Source organism: Stegodyphus dumicola, chromosome 2 (genome assembly GCF_044657685.1).
Source record: "Stegodyphus dumicola isolate Sdum_Otavi_A_Nest chromosome 2, ASM4465768v1".
Taxonomy (NCBI): Eukaryota; Metazoa; Arthropoda; class Arachnida; order Araneae; family Eresidae; genus Stegodyphus; species Stegodyphus dumicola.
Window position 1 is genome coordinate 116508776 of NC_140769.1, and position 14238 is coordinate 116523013.

At 31.2% G+C, this 14238-nt stretch overlaps 1 protein-coding gene across 2 annotated transcripts in view; it reads left to right on the plus strand.

The window, feature by feature from the left end:
• The window catches only part of Tfb4 (transcription factor B4), a 119067-nt gene extending 107394 nt beyond the window's left edge, over positions 1–11673 (plus strand). For both annotated transcript variants that reach the window (XM_085811067.1, XM_085811066.1), the window contains 2 exons: positions 811–847; positions 11510–11673. In XM_085811067.1, the coding sequence (XP_085667193.1) occupies positions 811–847; positions 11510–11585 (113 nt within the window). In that variant the 3' untranslated portion in view covers positions 11586–11673. The remainder of the gene's footprint in view (positions 1–810; positions 848–11509) is intronic.
• The last annotated feature ends 2565 nt before the right edge of the window (positions 11674–14238 follow it).

Here is a 14238-nt window from a genome sequence, read left to right on the forward strand (position 1 = left end):
GCTCTAAGTAACTGTCATCATCTTTATGATATTTTCATTTCTTCCCAGTCGTGCCACTGGTTGAAGACATACTTTCTTTGTCAGCACTATTATGTTTATTACTGTTAAAAAATCAGCCCATTTTCAAAGATACAAGAGCAAAATATCATAAAACTGTGTATGAAAGACAACAAACAAGAAGTAATATAACACTAACTGTACTACATGAACTAATTTATATGAAGAGCTGAATTTAATATCACTAGACTTAGATTATATACCAACTGGCTGAATCAAGCCGACAACTATTGCTTATATGCTTTCTACAAGATCTTCTAGAACAGTCCATATCTATCGCAAAGGGTCTAGGCACTTCGATGTGTTTATGCTACTGGTCAACCAAAGTTGAGAACACTAGCTATACCAGAAAGTGTATGTATCCATTGTAGAATATAGTTCTAACATTTCAAGATACATATTGTAAAAATTACGCTATGAAATAAAAATAATGTTGAGCAAAGAGAACAGAAGGAAAGAAATATGTGAAACAATAGACTATGTTGCATCCAGCTTTTTATTTAAAAATTTTCTATTATCATGTCAATCATTCGATGTCCAGTAGGAAGTCATCCTCTTTTCTGGCATTATTTATAATAATAAAATTGTTTTTCTTGCATGTAATAAGAAAATGAGGCTTCTTTTTTATTTAATATGTGAAATGTATCCATTTAAGCATATTTATTTTTAATTGGCTGACATTGCAGTTATTTTTTGCACTCTGTTTGATTTTATGAAACTATTTTGGTATGTATTGAATTAATTTTCTTTCAGTTTTTTGCACATTCAGTCCAATATGTTCAACATGTCAGTAAGTACTCGCCTGTTTTTCACTTACCTGTCATAAATATGCTTTTACTTGTGTGTAATATTTTTTATAAAAAAAATTAGTCTGTAGCTGATATCTAAACTGTGTGATCCATACATACTTGAGGCCAGTGGCGGCTGATGGATTACTGAAATGGAGGTCCACAAGACAAATTTCAAAAATTAAATATGCAGTTATGATGTAACTTACAAGTTAACATACATTTGTGTTTTCACAAGTTAATAGAAAATGCACCTAGAAGAAAAAGAAAAAAAAAAAGTTATCATATGTAAGAAAAATGTACTGACAACAGAATATAATAAAACCATAATATTGATTAAAATATGTCTTGGGGTGTTGGTTATAAAATAGTCAAATACAATTTTTGTAAATTAAATTCACTTGTCTGCCCCTCCCTTTCCCCCTTTGAAATCAATAACATTTTCATTAAATTTAGATGTCATTTATTATGCTTTTTCATTTGAGAGCATAATTAGAGTGTTTAGTCTGTCCTTGCTTATAGTGCTTCTTAAAAATATGTTAACTCGTTTTCAAGTTGAGAAGCATATCTCAGCTTCAGCAATAGTCAACAGAATAGTAACAACAATTAACAGCAATTTGTTGGTATCCAAAAATGTAGTCTATAAGTTGTTTTTTGTAAAAAATTGTAAAAGACTAATGGTATATTTCTGAAAACTGATCTTCTGTAACATGAAACAAACATTAATTATTTGATCAAGAATCTCAGTTGGAAACTTTTCCTCATAACTCCTGGGGTTTTGGATCTTTGAAGAGAGAAAGACTAGAGTAGTGAGAAATAAAACAAGATCTTTGTTTTACTTAATTCATGATAACATATATATATATAGTTATCATGAATTAAGTAAAACAGATATATATTTTTCTTAAAGTTTCATATGATTCCTATCTTAATTGTTTACACTGGCTTTCAATACATAAAAATATGTATTGAAAAATTATAACAATAAAAAAATAAGAAGAGAATGAAAAAAAATTAGCTAACCGAGTATAGTAAACCAAGTTGGAATTCAGGCGAGATAACTGCTAAAAGTATGAACTCCCACACACTGAAGATGTGGTAATAGAATGGTATCAGTAATGCCTTTCATCTCCTGCTCTTCTGTCTACTTCTGTATCCATAAATTGGTTTTCAAGGGCATTTCTTCTATCACACATGTGATCAAGGGAAAAGCAAGTGCTCTGTGGTATAGTAACCTAAAATACAGTATGTTAACTACATATTAGTGCAGTTAAAAAGGGGGTGGGTGGGGAGAGAAACTCACCCTGCAAAAACCTGAAAGTTTAAAATTTATTTCTGCATTTTTCTTTGGGGAATTCATGTGCTCATGTGCACAGAGGAGCCGTCATTGCTTGAGGCCAGTTCACACATACTTGAGGGGAATTTACATACTAAAGAATTCATTTTTATTTATTTTACATAGTTTTTATGAAAAACTAATGAAAATTAAAAGCAATATTATAAATTGTTCAATTTTTCTGATCCATTTCTTTGTCTCAAATTTATTATTGGGCTGTCTTTACAAAAACAGATAAACATTACAAAATAATTTTAAAAAATACATTATGTAACTGATTGAATGTAAGAGATAATTTGAAATGAAATATTAGTTATTATAATGAAATCTTTGTAACCAGTGAAAAATTTTTAAGCAGGTGCTAATGAAACAGCAACTATGCTTTGTCAACAAAATTGGCAAACTTAATTGCCAAATTTATAATTTAAAGAATTTATTCAAGTCTATACAGTAAGTATTCAAGTTATTTATACAAGTATATATAGTAAGCGCTATAATGAAGTGTCTCAATTTCTTCCATATTAGGCAAGCAATGCCATTTTCTTTTAAAATAAGTTCTATTTTATATGTTAAACTATGGCACTTATTATAGTATTTTACATTTTTACCACTGATGCCAAAACTTGCTTTTGTGATTGCCAGTGTCTCAGGTCATATTTGTATGAACACTCCAAGGATATTAATTATAAATATAAAGTATGTTTTAAAATCAGAAATGTAAACTGATTATTTTAAAATAGAAAACTAAGAGCATCGAGTTAATTTTATGTTAGTATTTAACCCTTTTAGGGTGATATATAAAAGAATTTATGCTATAGTGAAATTTTGTGTGAATTGTAACATATGAACCCTAGGAACATAAAATTGAGGCTTCAAAAAACGAAAAAAAAAAAGTCTAGAATGAAATCATGAATTTTGAGGGTTGGTATATATTTTATAATGCTGCCCTTGTCAAAAAAAAAAAAAAAAAAAAAAAAAAAAAAAAAAAAAAAAACCCACCATGTAGTTGCTAATTGTTAATTTTTTTTATTTTTTAAATCCATTTTTGAATACTTAAAATGTGTATCTATATAAATAGATACTTGAATGTGATTACTTAAGGTTTGAAGTCACACACATTTTGTTTTTTAATTTCTAGAGAAATTTAAATTTTAAAAGTAAAATATGCACTTTTATGATGCCTCCTATTTGAACATCATACACCTGTTCCTCGATTTACATGGTTTAAAAATTCACGGATTTCAAAACGTATGTTCGGCTGCATATACCGTAAATACATATATTTGAAGTCATTTTTAATCTCATTCCTTTGGTAACACTGGTGGCAACAACAAGGATGGCGATTCCCAGTGTTGTAAAAGGGGAATCATCCTAGTATGTACGTATAATTTCACAACAGTAAAGCTATTTGGTTCGTGTGAACTAGTGTAGTATCAGCATTTTAGCAGCAAAGCTTACATCATTTTTATCTGCGTACAAAGCAAAGCTTACATCTTTATTTTATGAATGTTTACTGGTAAGTTTACAACATTTATATTTTTTGTGGCATTTTTATAATTTACGTAATTTTTTTAAGGCTTTATAATGCCAAAAGATTTGAAAGAAAATCAAATAAAAAGAAAAGTTATTCCTTTAGAAACAAAAATTAAAATATTAGATTATCTACATAATACAGAAAAAGTAACAGATGTTACTAAATTTTACTCCATGAATGAAGCCACAAGGACAATTAGAAAAAATGAAGACTGTATTAAAGACAGTGTAGCAGTAGGAACTTGCAGCAGTAAGAGCACAATTTGATATGTAAGAGATGATACAATGGAAAATATAGAAAAGGCATTAGTGATATGGATAAAAGGATAAATCAAAAATGAATTCCAATTGATACTAATGTTATTACAAATAAGGCTTTAAATATTTGTAAAGCACTTAAGAGTTAGTCACTGTCGACGTCATCAGAGGGAAAAAAAGGTCTCTTTTTCCTCAAGTCATAGTTGGTTTGAGAGATTTAGACAAAGACATTCTTTACATAATCTAAGATTGAAAGGAGAAAGTGCATTTGCTGATTCAGGTGCAGCACAACAACATCCAGCAAAATTTGCTGAAATCATTGCTGCCAACTCTTACACTTCTGATCAGATCTTCAGTGCTGACGAGTCCAGGTTGTTCTGGAAAAAAGTGCCTGAAAAAACCTATTTAGCTAAAGCTTGCAAATCAGCTAGTGGTCATAAGGTAGCGAAAAGTCGTATAACCATTCTTTTCTGTTGCAATGCTTCAGGTGATTATATAAGGAAACCATGGTTATTAGCAAATCAAAAGCACTACGCTCATTTAAAGGAATAAATAACCTTCCTGTTTATTCAATGGCTAATAAGAAAGCATGGGTCACAGCCATAGCTTTCAATGAATGGTTTTATAACATATGTTTGTCCCATATGTAAAAATTTATTTAGGTAAAAAAGGATTGCCTTTTAAGGCTCTCCTATTAATTGATAATGCACCTTTTCATCTTCAAGATTTACAACATGAAAATATGGAAGTTGTCTTTTTACTGAAGAATATAATTTCCTTATTACAGCTGTTAGATCAAGGAATAATTTTGACTTTTAAGGCATTGCATATCAAACAAACCTTCAGGTATACTCTAGAACAAATGGAGAATGATGAATCTCTTATGAATGCTTGGAAGAAATTTATAATCTTAGATTGTGTTAAGCATGTTTGACTGTCTGGAAAGCAATATGGCCAGGTGCAGCTAAAGTTGATAATGATAAGTTACCATTAGAGCATGAATATTCCCAGATCATTAAATTGGTTCAAGCTATAGGAAGAGAGGGTTTTTGAAAATTTAACTCGAGCAGATATTGAAGAAATAATGGCTGATGAAAAACTAATTGAGGATGAGTTAGTTAACATGATTCATGAAATAAATAAACATGATGAAGAAAATGAATCTGATGAAGAGCAATCTGAACCAGTTGCGTTCACAGCATAGGACTTGAATTGGGAAGAAAATTAGGTAACCATTTTTTTTACAGTATGACATGAATGTTGAATGAAGTCTCCAATTCCAACAAGAGCTTAGTAAATGCTTAAATCAATATGAGGAGGTTTACAAAGATTTAGAAAAAAAACCTAAGCAATTGTTAATTCAGATTTCACTACAAAGTCTTGTCGATCTGAGATCTTCCCTAATTTGTCAACCTTTCAAGCAGAATCTTATCATGAAGACTCAACTGATGAAAGTAACATCATGCCAATCAAGAAGAAAAGACTAATAGTTCATGAAAGTGATTAAACTTAATAATTGTTTTGAATGATCTTATATTTTCCTAAAGTAAAATAAATTAAATATGTACTTCTGTTACCTACATATATTTGTTATTTTATGAACAAAGTATAACTTTGTTTGTTTTAAGATGTCTTTCTTTTGTTTTATGTAAATAAATAACTAAATTTGCACATTTAGTATGTTTTTCGTTTTACACAGTTTTACGTAGCAAAATCCAAGATTTCGATTTACATGGTTTTGTGCAGAACCTATTATCCGTGTAAATCGAGGGATAGGTGCATATATATATAAAATACAAGAATACCCGACATAAAGTGGCTTCATTCAGTGCTGACCCTGCCACAGTACTGCTAGTAATTTGAGTAATAAATTTCACTAGATACTGATTGATTCACTATTGGGTGGATCGGAGAGATTTTGCACCAAAAAAATATAGCTGGAATGTGGAATGTTCCCACTAAAATATGTGCTGCCAAATGAACAGTGCTGATTGGTCCTGTACATTTGCCGAGAGACATGCTTACTGTCAGTCTCTGCAATAGCCATATCGCATGATCATTTGTCATTCTCACCGTCTGATTCATGTCACCTGATTTGCTCCTTTTTAAATTTTAATGTAGAATTCATTCCTAAACCATTTATAATGAATGATAAATAAAAATCTGATGCTAATTGCAGTGAACCAAATAAGTGTAAATTATTGATTTTATAAAAAAAGCTAGAAATTATTAAAATTCAAGAGGACATAAAAAGAAAGTTTCAGCCAATGGGGTACTTAAGTATAGCCAATTAAAAGTACTATGCAAGGTTTTCTTGTATGGGAAAAAAAAAAAAAAAAACTTTTGAAATTGATTTTAATTCAATATCATTATTCTATAAAATATTAAAAAAATATTTTTGTTATTTGAGGAACTTCCTTTTTGTCTCTGGATAAGTAGGTGACACTTTCGCACTTTTTGATAGTAATAAAGAAGATTTATCCCAAAATTTACATATTATGAATTCGATTGATCCAACCATCAAGTTCATTTTGGAGATTGAATCTGACAATTTCCTTCCCTTCCTTGATATTCTTATAATTCGCAATGAATCTGATTCCAACACTACTGTTTACTGTAAACCTTTTTCTTTTTGTTTACCACCCTATGCTAAGTCATGCCACATGGCTAACAAAAAAGCGTTTATCTATTATATATTTTGCATTCTCAAAATTTGTTCCTTAGAACCTCTGCTTGCTATTAAACTAAATTATTTGAAATCAGTTGCCATTGACCAAGGATTTTCTCCTGTGGTCATTGATAAATCATTTGAAAACTTTTCTGCTTGTCATCAAAGAAGACATTCATTCTGCTATTAGAAATAACATTAATAACTTTGTCGTGCTTCCATTGCATCCTTCTGTCAGTTATGAAATTGCACAGATTCTTCAGAAGTTGAATTTTCAGGTCATTTTCTCTCTCACCTATCAATGAAATCCATGGTTTGACTGTTAACGATTCCATTTCTAATTTTAATTCGTGGGAAATTTATAGCATATCGAGTCAGTGTGGTTTGAGATACATCGGCCAAAATAAAAGATACTGCACTTTTATTTGTTTTGTATCAAGGAATGCAAATCTCGTGTCTGAAAAGACAAAATTAACAAAGCTTCGTTAGCTAATTGTTGGAAATCTAATCATAATTTTGACTTTGAGGTCTGCAAAAATCATTAAAAAATCTTCATCTGTTGGTGAATTGGATTTTCTTGAAGCCTTTCATATTTACAAACATTTATCTTGTTCATTTAATGACTTTAAGTCCAACCCAGTCCCAACCTTGAAGCTTTTAAGATTCTGTTAAATTATTTTTTCAATTTTGTTAGTATTTTTGCCAGTAGATGGAACCATTTCAATGTATTTTAATTATAATAGTTCACCCGAAAATTCTGGCTTCTCCCCAAAGCAAGGGAAAAAAGTAAATTCTAATTAGAATCTTGTACCCTAAATAAAGAGAATTCTAGTTAAAGAATTGTAAGTGAAATAATAAAATACTTCAGTGAAAAATCCAAATCAAAAATTTACCTTTTAACAAATAGCATGTAATCCAAAGAATTTAAAATGTAAGTGAAATTATAAAACTTTAGTGAAAAGTCTTAATTATTAATTTAGTGAAATGTCTTAATTTAAATTCTTTGGATTATATGCTATTTGTTTAAAGGTAAAATTTGGATTTGAATTTTTCACTGAAGTATTTTATTATTTCACTCACATTTTCATTCTTTAACTAGAAATCTCTTTATTTAAGATACAACATTCTATTTAGAATTTACTATTTTCTTGCTTTGGGGAGGGGGACAGAGTTTTTGGGTGAACGTTATAATTAAAGTATTTACATTGAAATGGTTCATTGGCTAATTCTGGATACAGAAAAGCAAGTATTTTTGTGGAAGAGAGAGTTCAATTGATTTCAGTGTTCCTTCTCCTGACGAAGTGGCATTGAAGTTGATTGAATTGCTCTTCTATTATATTAATTTTTCTTTAAATTTCTTTAATTTTTTAATTGGGGTGTTACTTGTTTGAAAATATTTGGTTTTAACATTTTTTAAAATTCTTTATTGCATTTATAGGATTTTTTTAAAATTTATTAATTTTGAATTTCAAGTTTTGGTCTTTGTGAAAAATTAGTTCTTAATTTCTTACTTTATGTCTTTACTGATAATTTTTCAGCATCTTAATGCGCAAAAATACTTGGCATGTTTACACTAATTATTACACTAATTAAGTTTTTAATTATATATTTCGTAAATGTCAGGATTTCGGAAATTCTGGATTTCAGATGGTACCAGATTTTAGATCATCATCTAGTAAAATGCTAAGCCATGGGCATAGCTAAGGGGGTGCATGGAAGTGCATTTGCACTCCCCTATATGAATGAAACTTTTTTAAAAAATTTCAACTAATAAGTTAGTGAAAATTTTCTCTGTTTCTTATATTACTCTTTAAAGTCCAACCAGGGTTTTATATATATATATATATATATATATTATCCTGTTCTGTTTCTTATATTATTCTTTAAGGTTGCAGCCATTATATGGGAAGATGGGTATGGTGTTCGTCATCAATGGTCACACATCTAAAGATGGAAATATTAAAATGTTGTTGGACACCTAATGAAAAATATGATTTTGCAGCAGATGCTATCCATTTGAGAAGAAAGTTTAGACATGAGTGGCTAAAAACTAATGCTTCTTGGCTCGCATATTCAAAAAGTGTAAAAGGAGCATTATGCTTGTACTGTGTTCTTCTCCCTCCTGCTTCTACATCATTGAAAAGGGTTTTGGGCTCCTTCATTATTAAGCCATTCACATGTTGTCATGTCATACATGAAGCTTTTAAAATCACTTCACAAATCAGTGGCACAAAGCATCAGTAATCGCTGTCAAGAATTTTCTAGAAAATGAACTTGTAAATATTAAACTAGTTTCTGGGCACAAAAACGTAATGCAAGAAAATTAAAATGCAATCGTGTCAATAATTTCCACAATCATATTTTATGGAACCCATGACTTTTGTCTAAGGGGTAAGTTGAAACAGGAAGGGAATTATCAGGACCTGATTCATCTAATAATAGAAGCAAGATATAAAAATTTGCAAAGACATTTCGAAAAAGGTAGTAAAAATGCAACTTTTATGTCACCTCCGATCCAAAATGAATTGATCAGTTTGTGTTAATTGGTGGTGAAAGACACTATAGTGTGAGATGCAGGAAAAGCTTCTGCTTACAGCATAATGGCAGACAAAACAAGCAATATATCTGGGAAGGAGCAATTGTCAATGGTATTCGATTTTTTGATACAGAAAGGTTGGCTGTCCGGAAAGAATTCCTAGGATATATTGAACTAAATACAGTGGATGCTCATACTGTAGCAAATGAATTAAACATTTTTCTGAAAAGGGAAGATTTTGATCCAAATGAATGTGCTGGACAGGGTTATGATGGATGTTGAACTATGGTAGGGAATACTAGTGGCATGCAGAAGATCTGGCAACAGAATTATAAAAAAGCCTTGTTTTTTCATTGTGCCAGTTACAAACTAAATTTAGTTGTGAATGATTTGAACTGCGTATCAGAAATCATTGCTACTATAAAGGATGTGATAAACCATTTTCTTGAACCTGTTCTATGAAGAAGATATATAGTAAATATTCCAGACTTATGTGATACATGCTGGTTCCAGAAATACAGAAGTATTAGTATATTTAAAGAGCATTTTATAAACATAATGCAGGGACTGGAAAAGTTATCAAAAGAAGGTAATGCACCTACCAGGAAAACTGCTTTCCAATTACATTGTGTTTCAACAAAACCTGAATTTATTGTGTGCGAAGGACTAATTGCAAAATATTCGGCTCTGCTAGAAACTGTGGCTAATATTTTACAGTCCAAAAATTTGAATATGCTACAATGTGTAGACCACATAAACAGAATTTAATGCTTGTAAAAGAACATCGTTGAGCAACAGATGTTTTATGCCAGGAAATTATGTCTTTTGTAAGTGCTATGGCTGAGAGCATGGGCACTGAATTACAAGCGCAGAGAATTGTAATTCCTTAATATAGTCACTGTAAGAAAGATTTTCCAGCAATAATTTACCAGCATTTCCTTTGGTAGTTATTAGATCCTGTGGCTATGCTAAAGATGCCAGAGGAAGAAATTGCCAAAAAAGTGGTGTGCTTTCATGATTTTTATAATCAGAAAAATTTTAACAGTGAGAGATAACTCTGGTATAATTTCTGGAAAACGAAGAAACTAGAAATCAACAACATGAAGGAGTTAACTATGAAAGATTTGGTAAAAGAAGCAACAATTTTTTCCCCAGAAATGAAATGTGCTCTTCTTATATCTTTGTCTCAACCATGTACAGCGTGTACTGCTGAGCACTCATTTAATACCCTGCACTACGATGGCAGAGAATCGCTTAATTAAGTATGCATCGAAAACCTGTTCAAGAAACAAAAACAGAAACAGAAAAAGAAGTTTTAGAATGATTTAGTTCAGATAGCAATAAAATTGTTGTAATATAAATTAAAGACCAAGTAAAAATGTTCAGAATTCTCTTTATTCCTATCTCCCATGTTGAGACGATCTGTTTAAACTCATGTATTCCAATTCCGTTATTAATTTACTCCTTTATTCAATTGCAGCAAAGCATGTGAGTAGTATCGTATTCAATTTATAATATGTGAGGGAAAAGACCCCACAAAAACAGTCATGTAGCCAACCAGTTAATTTGCTTTCAAATCGAATTACTGGTACTCAGTGATTTTATCTACTCTACCACTGATGAATTCGTGTCATGTCAGAGTTTCATTTTCTCGGACTAAAATCGTTTGCACCCCCTAGCTCTGATCCTGGCTATGCCCATGTGCAGAGCAATGGTGGGCCTTCACTTATTGTATAGGTCAGATAGGAAAATGCTAACCCCCCACCACAACCACTCAAGAGTCAAAAGTGTGACCATCAACACTGGCCACAGGATCATTTCGATAGCCAGAAATATATTTGAATGCGATGTGCAGGAATGTCAATCATTTGGGAGAAAAACTGCATTTACGGCACACCTGCTTCCTTTTGTTGAACATTATATACTCCATTCCTGTACTTTGTAAAGGGAGGGGGAACTTTTTTTAAAATCTTATTTTGATTTATTTATATATTTATTTTATGTAGAAGCCCAGGTATTAGATCATTTTGGATTTCGGACTTTGTACTGTACTTGGATATGGTTTTTATTTGGTACACTAGTTAATCTTGCATGCTAATTGACATAGAACAATCATTATAAAACTTCCCATTATCTGAAAATTACATGAAGTTAATTAGATTGTGTACTAGTTATAATGCTTAAAATGTTTTGCATTTGTTTGATCTTGCTTAAAAATAGCATTTAATGGTTAGATTAACTGTTTCGTTCTACATAAGTTTCATAAGTATGTTTTAATTAAGAATTTAATATGTTGATGTGACATTTAGATTGAAGTGCATAAAATCTTTTAGGACTGCTTTTAAACTTGGGCCATTGCCTGCCATCATTGGAAAAAAGAAGAGGAAGCAAATACCGTTACGTCATTGACTGTCATTTCCTTTATTAATACTGCCAAGTTGGTTATTGTATTCTTTTACATTAATTTTGGATAATAAAATTACTAAAATTTTCTAGATTTATTGTCTGTATATTTCCTTTAGAAAGTGAAATCTGAATAAAACTCAGTTTTCTGTATTTACTGAATTTTTAATATTTAATTTATGAATGTCGTTTAATATGCTTATTTGCATTTATTAATTAACTGAGCACATTAATTTCATTATTTGTGTAAAGATGAGTTTTTTATGATTTTCTGTTGAAGAACTTACACTGCTGGCCATTAAAATCCCTATTGTCATGAAGGTGGCATGCAGCAAACTTCAAATTTGCAGGAAAAGTGCAACATGTGGAGATATGCAAATGATTAGCATTCCAGTGCAGCATGCACATGAAACATGTGTAGTAATGCCATCTACATTGTGAATAAATGGGAAGCTTGCATAGCTGGTTTCTCATTTGGAAACAGTATTTAAACACTGCTTGTTTATGTAAAGATCATGTTATGCCATGTTTCAGAGAAACTCATACGAACACATTTCAGAATCATTCACAGCAGGATCTTGGCCTTTTGGGACTGTGGTTTTGCCACATGATGCCATCTTCCAACAAGGCAGTGCATGACCACATGTTGCGCACATTGTCCTGACCTTCCTGGATACAGAGTATGTTCAACTGTTGCCTTGACCAGCATATTCTCCAGTTTTTTTACCCATTGAATACATCTGGCCATGAGTTACCGAGAGACTAGTGGGCCATCAACTAGCCAGCCAATTTGATTGCTGAAATTCTGGCACAAAATTGAAGCTGCATGAAATGAAGTAACTGTATCCATTATCCAAGCTTGGTTCTACTTTCTGCCCAACCAGATTACAGCCATTATTGCTGCCATCTTTGTTTACTGAATTCTGCACACTATATCCCAAACCATGTGCAAATTTAATCTCTTCCTCCTATATATTATATATGCACAATAAATAAAACTCTGATATTTTCTTTGCTTCCTGGTGTAGCAATTTTAATGACCAGCAGTGTATATTATTTTTAATTGCATGTTAGTTGACAAATAAAATTACTTTTAACCATATAATTCACTCATTTAAGTATTAATTATCAGTCTTCACTATCTATTCTTGATTTGGCAATAGAGATTTTCAAGAATATATTCAGATTTTTTTTTAAAATCATTTATCTTCTCCCCTCCCCCCAATATACTGATCATGCAGTAGGAACCCAATATACTGATCATGCAGTAGGAACATAAGTATCAGAATATATCTTTGCAACAAGATTTTAATCTTTAAGAGGAAGAATTACAATTAAAATCACTCTCTAAAAGAAAAGCAAATTCTTTAGCTGAGTGCTTTTCGTGATTTGAGCAAAAGGAAATTGAAAGAATAATTAAGACCACAATGGTCAGCAATAGGAAATTTATTAATTTATTCTTTATAGCAATGTTTTTTAATCATATTTCTGAATAGAAAATCCAAAGCTGTCATTTATATTAAAATAAGGCCAATGGATTGTATTGCAAATTGCAAACTTTAAACCCTCCCCCCCCCTTAAAAAAGCGTAAAAAAATGAGTCATTCAATTATAATGAAATTTCATACGTGAATATCTTTTGATCTAACATGCAAATGATTTAGTTCTGGGAACCAATGAATGAATAACTGGAGCTACAGAGCATAACTTTCATTCAAATTTAATTTCACCAACTCACGTTAACAGTACCAGTGACTTGCAGAAAGTCTCAAAGAAGTAAGGCAGTCAAGTTGAAGGATCGCTCAACATTTGGATTGGAGCTATGCATCATTCACCATGTGTAGAAATGCTTGAACCATAAGTAAGCTCAGTGTCACAAAGACATTAGTTGATATAGTGTTACTTTGGTTTTCTTAATTATGAACAAACCATTCTATTGCTATCTGCCTAAGGGGAGAAGCATGCCTTCATGGAGAACTTTCTATGAGAAACTGGCTTGTATACACATTAGACATGGGGAAAACCACAAAAACACCCATGCAACCAGCTTGTTCATGGATTCAAACCCCAGACTGAACTACCAGTGGTTAGCGACTTCAGTGGCTGGTGGGCTCAATTTATATAGGGAGAGAGTAGCTGTCACAGAATTTATTTCCTCAATATCAGTGATTAGGATAGTAATTAGCATTTGCAAGAACCTTCGCTAGGTGACTCAGAGAATAGATCCATGATCATTGCACCAACTACCGCTCACCTCTGCATACCAACAAGAGCATTTACAATGGTGGAACTCGTTCAACCAGATACAGTGGCTCCCAAAAGTGTTCCTACACGTATGATTTTCATTGAAATAGGGCTCTATCCATTAATTAAAATTAAACTTTCTGAATGAGATTTTAATAATAAGATCTATAATCTATTCATAACAAAATTACATGAAATATTTTTTAAATATAGCAAAACTTTATTTTTAAGAAATTAATAATCAAAAAAATGACAAACATTTTATATCACAAAAGCCTTCGTACACTGAAATATTTTTGGATAAAATCAAAATTAGAATTATCATTTGCCGCTTTTTTTAATTTTTGCATTGTGGTGGCATTTTAAAAATCATTTGCTTTAATTTTTTATTTTTTACTCATAATATTCTATTATTA